The sequence below is a fragment of the Gadus macrocephalus genome, chromosome 4 (genome assembly GCF_031168955.1).
Source record: "Gadus macrocephalus chromosome 4, ASM3116895v1".
In the NCBI taxonomy this organism is placed as follows: domain Eukaryota; kingdom Metazoa; phylum Chordata; class Actinopteri; order Gadiformes; family Gadidae; genus Gadus; species Gadus macrocephalus.
This window is the reverse complement of record NC_082385.1, coordinates 113799-134519: the sequence shown is the minus strand read 5'-3', so window position 1 is coordinate 134519 and position 20721 is coordinate 113799. Positions and strand designations below refer to the sequence as shown.

The 20721-nt window shown below is 49.2% G+C and overlaps 1 protein-coding gene across 1 annotated transcript in view; it reads left to right on the top strand.

The window, feature by feature from the left end:
* LOC132456596 (serine/threonine-protein kinase WNK1-like) overlaps positions 1-19494 on the top strand; it is an 83254-nt gene extending 63760 nt beyond the window's left edge. The window contains exons 32-37 of the mRNA XM_060051008.1: positions 1610-1807; positions 2460-2552; positions 8494-8535; positions 10223-10389; positions 12791-12844; positions 13877-19494. Of these exons, the coding sequence (XP_059906991.1) occupies positions 1610-1807; positions 2460-2552; positions 8494-8535; positions 10223-10389; positions 12791-12844; positions 13877-14254 (932 nt within the window). The 3' untranslated portion in view covers positions 14255-19494. The remainder of the gene's footprint in view (positions 1-1609; positions 1808-2459; positions 2553-8493; positions 8536-10222; positions 10390-12790; positions 12845-13876) is intronic.
* Positions 19495-20721: the final 1227 nt, after the last annotated feature.

Below are 20721 nucleotides of genomic sequence, written 5' to 3'. Positions count from 1 at the left end.
ACACTAACACACTCACACACACACAAAGAAACGCACACAAACACACACGCACACACACTAACACACTCACACACACACAAAGAAACACACACGCACACACACTAACACACTCACACACACACACAAAGAAACACACACAAACACACGCGCACACGTACACACACTAACACACACACACGCACACACACTAACACACTCACACACACACACAAAGAAACACACACAAACACACACGCACACGCGCACACACTAACACGCACACAAAGAAACACACACACACACGCACACACACTAAGACACTCACACACACACAAAGAAACACACACAAACACACACACACACGCACACACACACGCACACACACTAACACACTCACACACACAAAGAAACACACACGCACACACACTAAGACACTCACACACACACAAAGAAACACACACAAACACACACGCACACACACACGCACACACACTAACACACTCACACACACACACAAAGAGACACACACAAACACACACGCACACACACTAACACACTCACACACACACACAAAGTGACACACACACACGCACACACCCACGCACACACACACTAATACACACACACACGCACGCACGCACTCACGCACGCACGCACGCACGCACATACACACACACACACACATTCATACACACACACACAGACACACACACACACACACACAAAGAAACACACACAAGCACACCCACACACCCACGCACACAAACAGAAACACACAAAAACACACTGACGGACAAGCACACACACAGACACAGACACACACACACACATATTCCACTCCACATAAAGCTAGGGTGCGTTCATCGACAGGTCCCTCTGGTGATCCCAGATTGATGCCATCATATAGGACGTCAAGTAGCCGAGCATCAAGCGATGAGGTTCCTTGAGAGAGCTATTAATTGTATTAAGTGATTTAGTCTGTAAAACTTAAGGTCATTACTTACAAGAAGTAAAGTAAAGCGTCCTCTCTGAGCCCATTGGTCTCTTCTGACCTACTGTAGCAACATGGCCATGCAACTGGGCAGCACAGCATGTAAACAAAGCCAGAGGGTCGCTCGGCACCTTTTCATTGAACAATATATCAGGTATAGGATGTCCTTTTATTGAAACATTATTTAAATCATCACGGATCAGCATTGACGTCAGAGATATGCCGGAGTCATTTGGAGCAAGGAGCTGTTAGTATGTTACAGATTGCTTCCTTAAGTACACATGGTATTTAAATGGTTCATGTCCCGTCACTCTGAACACGTACTCAGCTAAGCATGTGCTTTGGTTTGTGCTCACGCAGGCTTGGAGCTTCGGGGTCTCTGACTGCTTTCGTTGTCTTTCTTTCACCCTTTCTCTGCTCCGTGTGTGTGTGTGTGTGTGTGTGTGTGTGTGTGTGTGTGTGTGTGTGTGTGTGTGTGTGTGTGTGTGTGTGTGTGTGTGTGTGTGTGTGTGTGTGTGTGTGTGTGTGTGTGTGTGTGTGTGTGTGTCTGTCTGTCTGTGCTCCTCCTCCTCCTGCTCCTCCTCCTCCTCTTCCTCGTGCGTCCTGTGTTCTCTTGCCTGTGCCTCATGCTATCTGCAGGCAGCACTTTATCCGCCCAGAGTGTCCCCAGCGTGTTCCCCGGCCGGCTGGCCCTGCTGACCCCCGCGGGGCTTGCCGACTCGGGCAGCAGCTCCCTGGTCCAGCCCCTGAAGCCCTCTCCCTCCAGTGACAACCTGTACTCGGCCTACACCAGTGACGGGGCCATCTCCGTGCCCAGCCTGTGTGCTCCCACCCCAGGTAGGGCCAAGCTGCGAGTCCCCGGCTTCACCTGAAGGCCGGAGGAAGGCTTTAAACTTCTGGAACATGAAGACTGATATTTGCTCAAAGGCTGTTGGACTCAACTTTAGTAATGCTTAAGCATCGAATGCCTGATGTAATCCATACAACCCAATATATAATATTACCGTACAACTACCACGTCTTTTTCGAATCTCACCCTCAGCATCTCTCTCTCTGTGTCCTTCTTTCGATGTTAAAAGCGCAGTGGTGACTAACAGACTGTAAGACTGTCCTTGTGTGTTTCTGTACTCTCCTCTCCCTTTTCCCACCTTCTCAATAAACCGTCTTCCTATCTTTCCTGTCTACATCTCACCCCATCCCTTTCTCACTGTCTCATGCTTTCTTCACCTTTCACTCTGCTGCCTGTCCATCCTTTGACCATCTCTCTCTCTCTCTCTCTCTCTCTCTCTCTCTTTGCCACGGCTGTCTCTCCACCTGTATTCGCCAAGGCTGCCTCTACACCTCTCTCTCTCTCTCTCTCTCTCTCTCTCTCTCTCTCTCTCTCTCTCTCTCTCTCTCTCTCTCTCTCTCTTCCCCCCCTCTCTCTCTCTCTCTCTCTCTCTCTCTCTCCATTGGCCACGGCTGTCTCTCCACCCCTCTCTCTCTCCAGGCTGTGTAAAGTTCAGCTGGGGTTCGGAGCGTCTGGCCTTCAAGCCTGGTGGCAGACGGACGCGTTTTCTGAGTACGCCCTGCTTGGCTCTTTGTGTGTAACGCTTTATTTCTTTGGCCTTCTCCTTTAAAGTGTCTTCCTGAATTGTGTTGTGACTTTCTCTCAGTGTTTCTGTCCCTCCATCCGTCAAGTCATCAGTGTCCTCTTGTCTTTAGCACGGTTGTCTTCTCTTTCGGATTCATGCTCTCTGATACCGGACGGCTTTGCTGATAACCTGTGCATAGGATCAAAATGAATATGGTTACAAGACGAAATTCACCTGGCTCCAGGACAAATTACATAGCGTTACAAGAGAGAATTCATAGGGTTACAACACAGAATTCAATTCATAGGGTTACAAGACAGAATTCATAGGGTTACAAGACAGAATTCATAGGGTTACAAGACAGAATTCATAGGGTTACAAGACAGAATTCATAGGGTTACAAGACAGAATTCATAGGATTACAAGACAGAATTCATAGGGTTACAAGACAGAATTCATAGGGTTACAAGACAGAATTCATAGGGTTACAAGACAGAATTCATAGGGTTACAAGACAGAATTCATAGGGTTACAAGACAGAATTCATAGGGTTACAAGACGAAATTCATATGGCTTCAAGACAGAATTCATAGGGTTACAAGGCAGAATTTATAGGGTTACAAGACAGAATTCATAGGGTTACAAGACAGAATTCATAGGGTTACAAGACAGAATTCATAGGGTTACAAGGCAGAATTCATAGGGTTACAAGACAGAATTCATAGGGTTACAAGACAGAATTCATAGGGGTTACAAGACAGAATTCATAGGGTTACAAGACAGAATTCATAGGGTTACAAGACGAAATTCATATGGCTTCAAGACAGAATTCATATTGTTTTGAGACTAAACTTATATGATTACAAGTCACAATTGATGCAATCTTAAAGACAATAGTCATGGTGGTTATGAGACTAAATGAACAGGGTTAGCAAGTGGCAGAATAGAGAAACTAGAGGTCATCTATGTTGCTTACCTGAGCAATTGATAAGATGGTCCCAGTCCATAGTTCATCTCAACATGATATATGGTATACTTTGGTTTAGCCAATAAAGGATGCTTTCCCGGACTGATGCAGTTTGTATTCAGGGAGTGACTTTGCTTTGCTAAGAGAAAGCTTGAGATGCTGCATCATTCCCACGACAGAATACATCCAAGCCCTATTATATGATGAATTCCTTCAAGAAATTTGAGTTCAATAGGAACTTAAAGCAGGAACAGCTGCAAAAATTCATTGCAAAGAAATTACACAAATATTTCTCATGTCTCTTGATAGAGCATCATTTTGTGTTCAAACATATAAGTTTGCTTGCAGTCTAACAGATTGGTGTGCTTATGGGCTGATTCCAACCGCACCAGAGCTTTGTGAACTACCGGAGCAGAGTGTTCAATCCATTCTCTGCTTCATTGGTTTCAATACCAGTTGAACTAGGACTCAGCTTAAGCTTCTGCCCAGCCCTGGTGTCTCTACGGCATCAAGACAAATTAGAAGGCAAGCAAGTGTAGGCCTGATGACTTGATAGTTTGGGTTTGTATTGTTTTTATTTTTAGAGTTACATATTTTTATTTAAGCTTTATTATTATTCAATTTACGACTTTTTTATATAGTGTTTTTATATGGTTTTATGTATTCAAAGTTGTAATTTGAATATTTTATTGCAATGAGCACTTCAAAAACCATGACATTTCAAAAAATACTTCAAGTAGCATGTGTGTGTGATTACAATTTATTTCATGGATTCCCATCATGAAATTATGTCATTGTTTATATTATTAGGTTATTATACATTTGCCAAGTGATGATGCCTTGTGGATGTAAATGAATGAGGTCATTATTACACACATAGAACTTGCATTTTAAAGTGAATAATAGCTTAAACGAATGCTTAAATTCATGTCTCCTTCCTGATTGGTTGTTGATCTGAACCCCCCCCCCCCGAGGCTCTCCTACACTTCCTCCCTCACTTCCTGTTTCCGTGCACTCTTCCTCACGCACTCTCTCACCTCACGCACTCTCTCACACACGCACTCTCTCTTCCTCACGCACTCTCTTCCTCACGCACTCTCTCACACGCGCACTCTCTCACCTCACGCACTCTCTCACCTCACGCACTCTCTCACCTCACACACTCTCACCTCACGCACTCTCTCACCTCACGCACTCTCTCACACACGCACTCTCTCACCTCACGCACTCTCTCACCTCACGCACTCTCTCACACGCGCACTCTCTCACCTCACGCACTCTCTCACCTCACGCACTCTCTCACCTCACACACTCTCACCTCACGCACTCTCTCACCTCACTCACTCACTCACACACGCACTCTCACCTCATGCACTCTCTCACCTCACGCACTCTCTCACACACGCACTCTCTCACACACGCACTCTCTCACACACGCACTCTCTCACACGCGCACTCTCTCACCTCACGCACTCTCTCACCTCACGCACTCTCTCACCTCACACACTCTCACCTCACGCACTCTCTCACCTCACTCACTCACTCACACACGCACTCTCACCTCATGCACTCTCTCACCTCACGCACTCTCTCACACACGCACTCTCTCACACACGCACTCTCTCACACACGCACTCTCTCACACATGCACTCTCTCACACATGCACTCTCTCACACATGCACACTCTCACACATGCACTCTCTCATGCTCTCCCTGTCCCGGTAGAGGCAGGGGGGTCTCGATGGGGGAGGACTTTTTAGAGGCTCAAATCCAAAAAGATAATGATAGATAAGGTCTGGGGGAGTGATACAGAGCTAATGATAGGTGAGGTCTGGGGTCAGTAGGGGAGTGATACAGAGCTAATGATAGGTGAGGTCTGGGGTCAGTGGGGGAGTGATACAGAGCTAATGATAGGTGAGGTCTGGGGTCAGTAGGGGAGTGATACAGAGCTAATGATAGGTGAGGTCTGGGGTCAGTGGGGGAGTGATACAGAGCTGATGATAGGTGAGGTCTGGGGTCAGTGGGGGAGTGATACAGAGCTAATGATAGGTGAGGTCTGGGGTCAGTGGGGGAGTGATACAGAGCTAATGATAGGTGAGGTCTGGGGTCAGTGGGGGAGTGATACAGAGCTGATGATAGGTGAGGTCTGGGGTCAGTGGGGGAGTGATACAGAGCTAATGATAGGTGAGGTCTGGGGTCAGTGGGGGAGTGATACAGAGCTGATGATAGGTGAGGTCTGGGGTCAGTGGGGGAGTGATACAGAGCTGATGATAGGTGAGGTCTGGGGTCAGTGGGGGAGTGATACAGAGCTAATGATAGGTGAGGTCTGGGGTCAGTGGGGGAGTGATACAGAGCTGATGATAGGTGAGGTCTGGGGTCAGTGGGGGAGTGATACAGAGCTAATGATAGGTGAGGTCTGGGGTCAGTGGGGGAGTGATACAGAGCTAATGATAGGTGAGGTCTGGGGTCAGTAGGGGAGTGATACAGAGCTAATGATAGGTGAGGTCTGGGGTCAGTGGGGGAGTGATACAGAGCTGATGATAGGTGAGGTCTGGGGTCAGTGGGGGAGTGATACAGAGCTGATGATAGGTGAGGTCTGGGGTCAGTGGGGGAGTGATACAGAGCTAATGATAGGTGAGGTCTGGGGTCAGTAGGGGAGTGATACAGAGCTGATGATAGGTGAGGTCTGGGGTCAGTGGGGGAGTGATACAGAGCTGATGATAGGTGAGGTCTGGGGTCAGTGGGGGAGTGATACAGAGCTGATGATAGGTGAGGTCTGGGGTCAGTGGGGGAGTGATACAGAGCTAATGATAGGTGAGGTCTGGGGTCAGTGGGGGAGTGATACAGAGCTAATGATAGGTGAGGTCTGGGGTCAGTGGGGGAGTGATACAGAGCTGATGATAGGTGAGGTCTGGGGTCAGTGGGGGAGTGATACAGAGCTAATGATAGGTGAGGTCTGGGGTCAGTGGGGGAGTGATACAGAGCTAATGATAGGTGAGGTCTGGGGTCAGTGGGGGAGTGATACAGAGCTGATGATAGGTGAGGTCTGGGGTCAGTGGGGGAGTGATACAGAGCTAATGATAGGTGAGGTCTGGGGTCAGTGGGGGAGTGATACAGAGCTGATGATAGGTGGGGTCAGTGGGGGAGTGATACAGAGCTGATGATAGGTGAGGTCTGGGGTCAGTGGGGGAGTGATACAGAGCTAATGATAGGTGAGGTCTGGGGTCAGTAGGGGAGTGATACAGAGCTGATGATAGGTGAGGTCTGGGGTCAGTGGGGGAGTGATACAGAGCTGATGATAGGTGAGGTCTGGGGTCAGTGGGGGAGTGATACAGAGCTAATGATAGGTGAGGTCTGGGGTCAGTGGGGGAGTGATACAGAGCTGATGATAGGTGAGGTCTGGGGTCAGTGGGGGAGTGATACAGAGCTAATGATAGGTGAGGTCTGGGGTCAGTGGGGGAGTGATACAGAGCTAATGATAGGTGAGGTCTGGGGTCAGTGGGGGAGTGATACAGAGCTGATGATAGGTGAGGTCTGGGGTCAGTGGGGGAGTGATACAGAGCTAATGATAGGTGAGGTCTGGGGTCAGTGGGGGAGTGATACAGAGCTAATGATAGGTGAGGTCTGGGGTCAGTGGGGGAGTGATACAGAGCTGATGATAGGTGAGGTCTGGGGTCAGTGGGGGAGTGATACAGAGCTAATGATAGGTAACTCTTGGGGTCAGTGGGGGAGTGATACAGAGCTGATATTGATAATGATAGGTAACTCTTGGGGTCAGTGGGGGAGTGATACAGAGCTGATATTGATAATGATAGATAACTCTTGGGGTCAATATTCTGCCATGGACCCTGCTCTGCGTGGGGGCCACAGGGCTGCTTAGGGCTCAGAAATAGGGTTTGGTTTCCTGAGAGCATCTTAGATCAATGGAGATAGGACTGGGCTCCTTTCTCCAAGTATCCAAGTATCCCCAAAGAACCTAGGGGCCATCCTGGGTCTAACCCTAACCAGGGAACCCGACCCGAGCCTCGCCCCCTAGGGGCCATCCTGGGTTTAACCCTAACCAGGGAACCCGACCAGAGCCTCGCCCCCTAGGGGCCATCCTGGGTCTAACCCTAACCCTAACCAGGGAACCCGACCAGAGCCTCGCCCCCTAGGGGCCATCCTGGGTCTAACACTGGCTCGCCCCCTAGGGGCCATCCTGGGTCTAACGCTGGCTCACCCCCTAGGGGCCATTCTGGGTCTAACGCTGGCTCACCCCCTAGGGGCCATCCTGGGTCTAACGCTGGCTCACCCCCTAGGGGCCATCCTGGGTCTAACACTGGCTCGCCCCCTAGGGGCCATCCTGGGTCTAACGCTGGCTCACCCCCTAGGGGCCATCCTGGGTCTAACGCTGGCTCACCCCCTAGGGGCCATCCTGGGTCTAACGCTGGCTCACCCCCTAGGGGCCATCCTGGGTCTAACACTGGCTCGCCCCCTAGGGGCCATCCTGGGTCTAACGCTGGCTCACCCCCTAGGGGCCATCCTGGGTCTAACGCTGGCTCACCCCCTAGGGGCCATCCTGGGTCTAACGCTGGCTCACCCCCTAGGGGCCATCCTGGGTCTAACGCTGGCTCGCCCCCTAGGGGCCATCCTGGGTCTAACGCTGGCTCACCCCCTAGGGGCCATCCTGGGTCTAACGCTGGCTCACCCCCTAGGGGCCATCCTGGGTCTAACGCTGGCTCACCCCCTAGGGGCCATTCTGGGTCTAACGCTGGCTCACCCCCTAGGGGCCATCCTGGGTCTAACGCTGGCGTGTTGCAGGGTTACACATTCAGTTCAGCAACCAAGATTAGATCCAAGATGGCTCCTAGGTGTATGAGACCCGTTAGATGTCTTCCATGAACAACTGCAAATGTGTTTCACTGGCGGGTTTTATATGTGGGGGTGGGGCTTAACTCTGATTCTCTCCCAACCCTCCAATCGGTGTCTTCCGGCTGTACAGGGAAGATGGTGAAAAAGGTCTGCCCCTGCAACCAGCTCTGCAGTAACTATCTCTGTTTTTGGCCTTCTTCCCCCTCTCCATCTCCACGTCCGTTGCTCACGCTGTCCCTGCGCTCCTCCTCTCTCACTCCCCCCCTCCCATCCATTGGCAGATCAATGTATATATATGATACTTTGATCAGATATTAAGTTTGAGCTGAAAAGGATACAAGAACAAAGGTGGTAAAAGAACAGGATGGCTGAATTGCAACTGGACTGATTGTATACGCACAAATAAACAGACATATTCATGTGCTTAAAAAGCACATAATCCCACACAAACACACACACACCAACTGGAGCACAAGGCCCTCTAGTCTAGATGGAGTCTGCATTCATGTCCTCCCCTCCCCTCCCCTCCCTTGTCATGGTTGTTATCTCTAGACTCCATTACCCACAATCCACTCTGCTGCAGACATTCCTGACCAAGAATGACCTCATCTTTATTTTCCTCCATTTTATTCAGCATGAGATGACAGTTTTTTTCTGGCATTACCTCTTATATTTGTTTTATCTTACCTTCTTTGGTGGGGACGAAAATAGCAGATCAATTATTCATATTCATAAATTATTCAAGATGAAATTGCCCATTTAAATTATGCTATTGAATCTGTTGTCCACATGGGGTATGCATCAGCTACGTTTAGACCAATTATAATGATCAGCCTTTTTCTTAAAGTTTGGGTTTTTGCATCATTAATGAAGAGGCTGTTTTCATTAATGATGTTGCCTTTACTGCAGTTTTATGATAATGTCCCTATCTTAGCTTATTGCTTACAAATAAAGCATATTTTGGGGAAAATTAGGAATTATTTAATCTAAAATACTACATTCTTCAGAAAATTGATCCAGCAGGACATTGTGACATGATATGTTGGTCCTTTCAAGCAGCCCAATGGTGAGGTCTGCAGTGGCTGCAGCAGAAGACATCCCAGTTAAACATGTTCTAATCAGGTAGATTAGGGTTAGGGTTAGTATGGAGTCAGCTTTCCTCCATAGTTTGGAAGAGCACTGATGAACTGCTCATGTCGTCATTCATCTTTTCCATGGTCGTCCTTATGTTGTCTACCTACCAGCTCCTGGCAAACACAAGCCGAGGGAAACAATAGATGAACCATTACCGCCACCTAGTGGCCACAAGTGGGATACCATTGAAACGTCAGAATAACAATTGATTTCTTAATGGATCTCACTACAGCCCAAATACATTCAGGGCGGGTCAGATTGACAATGATTATGGTTACATTGAGTATTTATAGTTCAATTAGAGCTAATGGGGAGAATATTTCCTGGTTCATCATAACATACCCATCACTTGTTCAACTTATCATTTGGATTTTGTTTTGCTAAATGATATCCCACCTTGGCCCTTAACCTCCTTCTTCTGACTCCTGACCTGTGTGTGTGTGTGTGTGTGTGTGTGTGTGTGTGTGTGTGTGTGTGTGTGTGTGTGTGTGTGTGTGTGTGTGTGTGTGTGTGTGTGTGTGTGTGTGTGTGCGGCATACATGTGTGAGTGTGCTTCGCCGCACCACCTGATGGTCAGGACAAAGAGTGCATCCTCAATCCCTCCCATAGAATGCATGCCTCCCTCCCTCCCTCCCTCCCTCCCTCCCTCCCTCCCTCCCTCCTCCCCCATGTCTGACTGCCCTCTCCACGGAGCTCAGCCCCCCTCCCTCTGTGTGTCTCCCCAGGGACCAGCAGCACCAACGCGGTGGGCGGCCTGGGCCAGAGCCAGAGTGGTTCCCAGTCCCTGCCGGCCAGCATGTCAGCCGCCACCCACCAACGCAAAGGCACCTTCACGGACGATCTCCACAAGCTGGTGGACAACTGGGCCCGCGACGCCATGAACCTCTCCCAGGTGCTGATGGGCTCCTTATGTTCCCATGATGGACCCCCTCCTGGAGCCGGGAGACTGTAGGCTACCAGAGTCTAAAGGGACTTTGATACAGCTGGTTTATGGTAGGAAGGTGGAGTCACAGCGAGGGTCCTTAAGGAAATCCCTTCACTGTGCTGCGTCCAGGGAGAGACGTTTTAGCCACAGCTCTGACGGTGTGTCTAGCTGTGTGTGTGGAGGATGGCTGGGCTATCAGCCCCACCTGGCCCGTCGGACTGACTATGGGGCTGGGTGAGGCTGCACACCTGTTGTGTGTTGAGAGGCCAATGTGCACCGGTGAGACCAGCCATCACGAGATACACTCATGAAGACCTCCTACATGGCCCAGCTGTCTCTGCTCTGTATCATCTACTCCACCACCCTGCGTCCTGTGAAAGAGCTTCCCAGTGAAGCCCCTCAGTGACGTGTCCCATGGACGTAGCTACAACGGCCAGTGGAGCATGTCCATGCTCAAACCGTGTGAGGGTGTGGTCATGGCTGTTCTATTTCAGGCGGTGCTTTGGCACTGGATGTTCCATCTCACGCATGCGAGTAATTATACCAACAAAGTCACCTGTGACACCTGGGTGACCCGAGAATGTCTATATATTCCGGAAGTCACCCGAGGATCGGTTCCTTCTATTTTCTCGCGGTAGCGGACTAGCAGGACACACAAACATTGTTTGTTGTAAGATACCATATTAGCTTGTCGCAAGTAGCCTTGTAACCCAAGGGTTTGTGCCTCGATTCGACTTCGTCCACCAAAGGCTGCGACTTGCAATTAGTTTGATTTCGGCTGCGGCCAGGGGTGAGTAAAGTGTGTAGGCTACGCGCAGCCGTCGGCAGAGCACCGGCCGCGCGGCAGCTGATTCCACCTTTCCACCTTTACTTTAATTTGCTAAGAGCATTAGTCGGCGGCTAGTTTTCAGTCGCTGTGTTATTCTTATTTCGCCTAAGCCCTGTTGCTCGTTTGTATGCTTGCCAGTGCGGGGCTGTATTTATTAAGCCGGTTGCGTTCTTTGATTTGATCGCCAGTGAGTGGCTTGGGGTTCCAAAAGTCGCCGTCACTGTATTTTTCTAGTGCACAGTTTTTCGGGTGCATCGTAGCTCGGGTGCTCTAGCCCAATGCCTGATTGCCTAGAACTGCGCTCATTTCTCTCCGGTGGGCTGCTTGGATTTCCAAGGCACGCCGTCACTGTGTTATTGTCGGGGTGTCGCGTCGTTGCTTGGGTGCTCCCGCCTAAAGCTCGACTGCCTAGCCTACTAATTAATTTACTTGCAATTCATTTTTGCCGACATGTTAAGCGCCCATAATTGTGTCGCCTGCATGGCCTCCCTGCATGGCCATGACCTCCCAGGATTGCCATGACCATTGCCCTGCATGTCTCGGGGTTGAACACCTGAGGGAAGCAGTGTCAGATAACCCATGCATGAACTGTAGCCTCATACACTGAGGCTAGCTAGGTTGGCTGAGGTGGAGGGCGGACCAGGGTTGCCCCCTTCGGGTCTTGGTCCTAGTGGCACCAGGCGCCGTGCCTCGGCAGCTGGGGGACCCCCCGGGAAGTCCCGTAAGGTCGACAACTTGGCAAACCAAGTGGATACGCTGTCGGATGAGGTTGCTCAGATTAAATCCCTCCTACAGAACGTCCAACCAGCTCAGGGTGTACCAGCCGCGCCCCCTGCGGCTGCGCAACCTACAATTTTTCCAGAGGATGACATGCTGTCTACAGCTGCATCCTGACGCCTCCTCCTGTGGCGTTGGCTGTCTTGTCAACGACTTCGAGCCCTTAATGATGAGCACTCTTCGTGACCTTTTTGGTATTAGTTATCCAGTGCTAAAGCACTGCCTCTGGCGGTCATTAGGAATGAAATAGAACGATAGTTACGTATGTAACTACGGTAACTACGACTTCTCCGGTTCCACGAGAAGATCCAGTTGGAACAGATCCTCGGGTGACTTCCAGAATATATAGACATTCTCGGGTCACCCAGTTGTCACAGGTAACTTTGTTGGTATAATTACTCGACCTGTGCATGCGTGAGATGGAACATCCAGTGCTTAAGCACTCGTCATCCGGAATTCATAGAACCGAAGTTACAGACGTAACTATCGGTTTAACCGGTGCACATTGATTTCTCAATGTGCACCATCTGTGCAGCCTCACCCTGCCTAGAGTCCAATCAGTCTGACTCAGGCCAGGTGAGGCTGCTTCAACCAGCCATCACCTCACACACTCCATGCCATGGTTATGTTTACCTGTGAACTCTATTCATCCACAGAGTATATAACCCTGTCCAGTCCTTTGATTGGTGGTCAGGGTGTGGGATTACAGTATCACTGAAGTCTCAGCGTGATCTGATGTCGGCCATGTTGTCTGGTTCTCAGGGCAAGAGGAGCACCAAACAGCCACCGGCCCCCCCTCCGACACACAGCTACGATGTAATAAAGACACACACACACTCGCTCATCTTGTCTAAAGGAGCACTGTGCACGTCTTGAGGGGTTATTATGACCTGCTTGTGTCAGTGACCCTCTCTGACCGCCTGCTCCTCTCTTACTCCTCCTCCCCCTCCTCCTCCTCTCTGACTCCTCCTCCTCCTCTCTGACTCCTCCTCCTCCTCTCTGATTCCTCCTGCTCCTCTCTTACTCCTCCTCCTCCTCCTCCTCCTCTCTGACTCCTCCTCCTCCTCTCTGACTCCTCCTCCTCCTCTCTGATTCCTCCTGCTCCTCTCTGACTCCTCCTGCTCTCTGACTCCTCCTCCTCTCTGACTCCTCCTCATCCTCCTCCTCTCTGACTCCTCCTCCTCTCCGACTCCTGCTCTTCCTCCTCCTCTTCCTCATCCTCTCTGACTCCTGCTCTTCCTCTCTGACTTCTCCTCCTCTCTGACTCCACCTCCTCTTTGACTCCTCCTCTCTGACTCCACATCCTCCCTGACTCCTCCTCTTTGACTCCTCCTCCTCTCGGACTCCTCCTTCCCTCTGAAACCTCCTTCTCTTCTCTGAATCCTCCTCCTCCTCCCTGACTCCTCCTCCTCTCTGATTCCTCCTCCTCCTCTATGACTCCTCCTCTTCTCTGAATCCTCCTCCTCCTCTCTGACTCCCCCTCCTCTCTGACTCCTCCTCCTCGCTGACCGCCTGCTCCTCTCCTCCACCTCCTCTCTGACTCTCCTCCTCCTCCACCTCCCCTCCTCTTCCTCATCCTCTCTGACTCCTGCTCTTCCTCTCTGACTCCTCCTCCTCTCCTCCTCCTCCTCCTCCTCTCTGACTCCACCTCCTCTTTGACTCCTCCTCTCTGACTCCTCATCCTCCCTGACTCCTCTTTGACTCCTCCTCCTCCTCCTCCTCATCCTCTCGGACTCCTCCTCCTCCTCTCCTCCTCCTCCTCCTCATCCTCTCGGACTCCTCCTCCTCCTCTCTGACTCCTCCTCATCCTCTCTGACTCCGACTCCTCCTCTCTGACTCCTCCTCCAGGTCAACCAGTCCGCCCACCTGACCAGGAAGTACTCGGCTCCTGGCCAATTGTGCGGCAACAGCATGGGAGGCTCCGCCCACACCCCCACGTCCCTGGCCAGCCGCAAGAGCTCTCTGTGCCCCCCCCCTCCCCCCGCATCGGGCACCCCTCCGCCCCCCACCTTCCCCCCCCGCCCCCCCGCGGCCTACAGCGCCCAGTGGTCCGGGCCGGCCCCCAGGGCCCCGCCGCAGCCCGGGCCCCTCCTGGTCAGCGCCTCCCAGCCGCTGGGCCCCTACCCCCCCACGGCACCCGGCCAAACCCCCCAGGGCACCCACCCGGCCGCCCCCCTGCAGAAGTCGCTCAGCACCCCCGGGGGGCCCAACCTGAGGACCACATGAGGCCGGGGGCCGCCGATCACCGCGGGACCGGAGGGGGGGTGGGGGGGCAGAGGGAGGAGGGGAGGAGTCTGAGCTGCTGCTGCAGAGAGGGAGGGAGGGACCTGGAGGGCGGCGCTGATGACCTCAACCGGCTGAACCAATCCAGCGCCTCTGAAGCAGCTCCGAGGCTCCAGGCCGTCCTTTGAGGTGATCTAAGGGATGCGGTGAAGCCCCCGTCACCAGGCCCTCCTCTCTGCTGCAGGGCCGTAGAGAACGCATGAGGCATGGAGCACAACACGCTCTGGGACTAGAACATACCTGGTACTGACACCGTGGGTCCATCTCAGTCAGTGGGGGACTAGAACCAACCTGGTACTGACACCGTGGGTCCATCTCAGTCAGTGGGGGACTAGAACCAACCTGGTACTGACACCGTGGGTCCATCTCAGTCAGTGGGGGACTAGAACCAACCTGGTACTGACACCGTGGGTCCATCTCAGTCAGTGGGGGACTAGAACCAACCTGGTACTGACACCGTGGGTCCATCTCAGTCAGTGGGGGACTAGAACCAACCTGGTACTGACACCGTGGGTCCATCTCAGTCAGTGGGGGACTAGAACATACCTGGTACTGACACCGTGGGTCCATCTCAGTCAGTGGGGGACTAGAACCAACCTGGTACTGACACCGTGGGTCCATCTCAGTCATTGATCCAGTCTATTTATTCATTAACGCTTTATTTATCGGTGTCGATTCCTCCGCTATCCAAAATATAAAACGTCCCCAGCGGGTCTTCAGATCCATCCTGCGGCCGCAGTTCCTTTAACCTGCAGAATGAGTTGCCTTATTGATATGAACCAACCTTCCACGGTTGGAACGCGATTGGTTTTGATTGTACAAAGTCGTACGCTGACGTGGCGAAGTGAACTGACACACTCCTTAACACCCTCCCCCCCCCGCCGCCATCAACTCACCCCTCCCTCCCCCCCCCGCCGCCATCAACTCACCCCTCCCTCACCCCTCCCTCCCCCTCCCCCTCCCTCCCCTCCCTCCCCCCGGGGAGCCAGGAGAAGGAGAACCAGAGTTCCTGGAGGCGTGGGAGGAACGGAGCAGAGGGTTCTCTGTCTCCTTCTGGCTCCTCATGAGTGGCACTGGAACCCGCCGTGTGCTGCTCTGTGTGTGTGTGTGTGTGTGCTACTCTGTGTGTGTGCTGCTCTGTGTGTGCTGCTCTGTGTGTGTGTGTGTGTGTGTGTGCTGCTCTGTGTGTGTGTGTGTGTGTGTGTTAGGGTGTGTTGTCTCTTCTTGTGTGATACTCCTTCCGCCAAACCCCCCATCCTTGTTGCCATGTGATGCAATAATAGCAGTCAACTTTTAGAGAAGTAGCCCAATCATGAGAGCTTGGGAACTCCGCGTGAATAAGTGGCCTTGTTATTAGTATATCTGTAGTCCCTGTACAGGTTGTGTGTGTGTGTGTGTGTGTGTGTGTGTGTGTGTGTGTGTGTGTGTGTGTGTGTGTGTGTGTGTGTGTGTGTGTGTGTGTGTGTGTGTGTGTGTGTGTGTGTGTGTGTGTGTGTGTGTGTGTGTGTCTGCTATGTTCTAGAATGTTAGCCTTCATGATTCCATTTTGTTGAGTTCTTAGAAGGTTTTGCTTCTTTATTTTTGTAGTTCATTTTGCCTGCTGCCCACCTCCTAGTTAGCTCTCCTCTGACGAAACACACGCACACACAGACTTTGTTCACGCACACACACACACACACACACATACATACACACATACCCGCCCTCTGCTTGAACACACACAAAAGGAGCACATACTTTCACACACACAAACACAGTCACACATTCAGGTACATGCACACACACACATAGCCGCCCTTTGCCTGCCCACTCACACAGAAATTCATACACGCACGCGCACGCACACACACACACACACACACACACACACACACACACACACACACACACACATTCATGCTCCCACTCCGCCTGCACACACACAGGCACACACACACACACACACACACGCAGAATAGAAATGTACAGGCCCTAGTTTCCCTGATGCTCAGACTACAGCCTACACAGACACAGGGTCAGGGTTAACCTAACCCTAACCCCGACCCTGACCCTGACTCTGACCCCGACCCTGACCCTGACCCCGACCCCGACCCTGACCCGGACCCCGACCCCGACCCTGACCCTGACCCCGACCCTGACCCTGACCCTAACCCTGACCCAACCACACACACCCAGACGTGTGGAGCCAAGCAGCAGGCCGTTAACACATGTCATGATTCAGACTAATGCCTGGCTTTAGTGTTTGTCCGTATAAGGTTGGTTTCAATGGTTGAAACAGTTGCCATGTACATTATTATAACTCATTAATGGATATTCTATTTAAACACAAACAAAAAGGTGTTCCGTTGATGGATCTGTTTATACTCAGCGCATCGGTTTACGATGTGGAAACACTGTGATTATTATTGTTGTTGTTTATTATTAGTAAATGTTGTTGGACAACGTTACGTTTTAGGTGAAATAATAAAAAAAGTTAAATACAGAGATTGGCTTTGAGTCCGTTTACTCTCGTTTCAGTGCATCCCGTGTACGAACAGTGACTTAAGTATAACACTCCTGAAACACTTAAAACAGAATTAGGGACTGAGGACAGAAACTGATAAAGAAGGCCTGACTGTTAACAACCTCGCGTATTGAAATGAAAGTTCATGGACTCCAAAGCCTGACAGAAAAAAAAACTGCAGGATATTTCGATTTAAAATAACATAAAAAGCTAGCTATTTTTTCTCCTTCAAACAGTACTTATCTCTACCAGACACTTTAACAGCCCTCCCCGCGTTAGATCAATGTGAATGTATAAACCAACGGTGTCCATTTTATGTACTTGAAAAGCTTATATTTCTTCAATTCAATTCAATTTCTTCTTTTCCTTGCCCTCCAATTCCCCCTAAACCCTCAGTTCCTTGGGCATCGAACCGCCAGAGAAACCCACCAGGGCCTTGCATTCTTTCAATTGCTTTTTGGTTTATTTTTGTATTATAATGATTGCTTGTATTAGTGGATGTGGATTGTATGCTGTGGTTTCAAGTAAGCACAATCTTGGTTGTGTGTGTGTGTGCGTGTGGGTTTATGTGTGTTTGCTGTAGACTTCAGCACTGCTCCTGGGTTAAGCACTACTGCTGCATCAATTGAAATAGAAATGCAATATTCCCCAAAACACAGACAACGCCGTGAATGAAATAGCAAAAGCAAAGTGTGCGCGAGCCATTAAGGACTATTCAGACCCATGTAACCATGGAGACTGAAGTGGTTGCCATGGCTATGATCAATATTGTAAGTTTTGATGTAGTTCAGTTCAATTCCAGACCGTTCAACTTTCATAAAAGAAAAACCCTAAATTAAAGCAAAAATTATGCTTTAACAGGAAACAGGAAGCGCTAATAGCTATCCCAGACGTCAATAGAAGCCCACTGACATAACACAACTCTGCGCTGACACAAAGGAGCTCTCAAGACAATCCTGAGAGCAGAAGGGTTTCAAAGCCTCCTGGAGCTTCACCGCCGACCACGGCTCACAGCTATCTCTGAAGGAACGCTCCTGCACCTGTGTTGCGCTTTTATGTGAAATGTCCCATCCTGTAGAAAGTGTTTCTTACCAAAGTTGGAGGCCTAAGCCTCAACAGAGAAGTTCGAGAGGTACCAAAGTTTGTCTTTAGTTTTCTTCCACCATGGTTCGGTCACGGTCACAGATTTGCAGCAGACTAAATCCATGCTGGCTTCAGCTAAAACAGGCGCAGATCCATCAACAGATGAGTTTACTGAGAGTGCCTACTCTGGGTCCCTAGTCCCTACTCACAGCTTCACACAGCTCCAACAACAAGGGAGCAGAGAAGGAGAGGCAGTGGATTGGTGATGAAGAGGAGGAATGTGGTGGCAGATGTGATAAAGGTGATGGTGGTGGTGATGAAGACGATGGTGTTGCTGACTGTATTGGAAGTGGTGATGAAGGAGATGATTGGTGGTAGATTTGATGACGTGACGGTGATGACTGGTGGTCATTGGGATGATGATGATGGTGGTGACGATTTGAGTGGTGATGAAGATGATGGTGGTGACGACTTGTCTGAGTGGTGATGAAGATGATGATGTGGATGACTTGTCTAAGTGGTGATGAACATGAAGGTGCGGATGACTTGTCTTAGTGGTGATGAAGATGATGGTGTGAATGACTTGTCTAAGTGGTGATGAAGATGATGGTGTGGATGCCTTGTCTAAGTAGTGATGAAGATGATGGTGTGGATGACTTGTGTTATTGGTGATGAAGATGATGGTGGTGACGACGTGGTGGTAATTATGATTTTAAATTTTAAAAAATATTACACAAAAAAATACTCAAACCTTGTCCCTGCTGGCTATTTTTATCTATAATCGATATTATATATATGATTAAAATTAGCTTTTCTTTTCCCTCTTTTTGTGACAGGTTGTTGTTTAGTAAGCCAAGCGAAGCAGCATTGATACCCTCGGCACGTTTGATTGGAACTGTGAATGACATATACTTTACAGATATTTACATACTTTACAGAAATGTGTTAGCTGTTTGTTGGTCCGTTTTTCGAGGACTATTATTGTGAAGGTCGGTTCTTGACTGGTTTTATTCCCTTAACGCTCTTAATGTAGAAGGACCGTGTCAAGTGCCCTCATGTGAACATAACTTTTAGTGCACTTGTAACGACCCACGCGCACGGATAGGATATGCTTACACAAATGCGTGCACCCAAAAACACACACACGAACACACACACACACACACACACACACACACCTAAATACAACAAAGTAACGCAATGACTTTCTTTGATGTAGCTTTCTCTCCGTGCAATGATTTAGAATCTGAAGCATATGTTGGCAAAAAAGAAAATGTTGTTTTAATTTACCAATGTATGCTTTCATACAAATCATCATGAGAATATTTTATTTTTTTCCTGGGCCTGTTCTCTCGTTTTGTGTTTGACGTTGTACGGACAATATGGTTTGATTTGAATGAAACATAGTCGGCCTATGTGTGGTGGTGGCGTCAGGGGTCGAAGGTCATGTTTTGGGGTCTTCGGCAGCCTTTTAAAACTGTATGTTTTGCACTGAGTGTTCAAGCTTCATGACGAAATAAGATGTTGCGCTTTGCGCTCCAAATTTGTTACTTCATTTGTAAAAACTTAATAAACAAAACTGGGTAAACTGAAAAAATCTGTATGCAAACGATTTGTGTATCATTTTTTTTAAATAATTCTTATAATTTACATTAATATTAGTAGATTAATATTCCAGGGTAACAAGCAATAAGTGTGTATTAGTCTGTGAAGTTTGCATGCTATACCTCGTTTGTCCAGTAGGCGGCAGTACTTCCCCCCACTTGGAGAACCAAGCGGTATTCCATACAGGTAAGTGAACGGCACAGCGTCCAACACAACGACCCTGCTTTTACACTTTTTTTACCACCTCGGTGCCATACAGGAAACTGATTGTTGTGAGGTGTGAAACTGAATCCATAATTGGTAGTCATGGAAACCGTGGAAATAATGACCTCAGTCAGTCAGGAGACTGCGCTATGACCGTTACAGGAAGGAAGGAAGGAAGGAAGGAATGACAATATAGCACAAAGTTATGGGTATGCTATGATGATATGAATAACAAGCTGCAAGCGAAATAGGGATGATGTCATCCTTATAGGTAAATGTATAAAAAGTAAGAATATTGATTTCGATAAAAATATGTTGAAAAATAATTTTAAAGATGACATTTTAAGTTTATATATATATTGCGTTCAGATCAATATTTCTGAATATATAAATATTGAACTATTTTTTAGAATATTACAATAAAAACAGCTTTAAAAATAATCAGAGATTGAGACTAACTATAAGCCATCTCGGATCATCTCAACATCTTTGTATGTAGGTTACACTGTGCATTAGTGAACAATAAGGCCACACAAATACACAGCCATAAACACCTACACCCACGCACAAACACACACACACAGAGTTACATGTAGGCCTACTACATTTAGATCACATGTGTAGGAGACGGATGTGTTCAGCAGATCCCCTCTTGTTGGCTTCATTCTATTCTTCCTGTGAATCAACTGTGAGAGGAAATGACCAACCTCTGTATGTTACGCGGCTGATACTTGGCACTGACTTTGTCCCAAGGGCTTTCCTTGGTTGTGGTCAAAACAAAAGCCCTCTGGGCATAAACACAGGGCTGTCGCCCTAACCCTAACCCTAACCCTAACCCTAACCCTAACCCTGTGTTCAAGCTCACGTTTGCCCGTCCGTGATTGATTCTCCTTTCACGTACTTGAGTTGGTTTATTCGTTCATTTCATTATTCTTCTATTTTTCATCCATTCATTCATTCAATCATTCATTCATTCATATGCATGAACATGTTTGTCCATTCATGTGTTCAAATG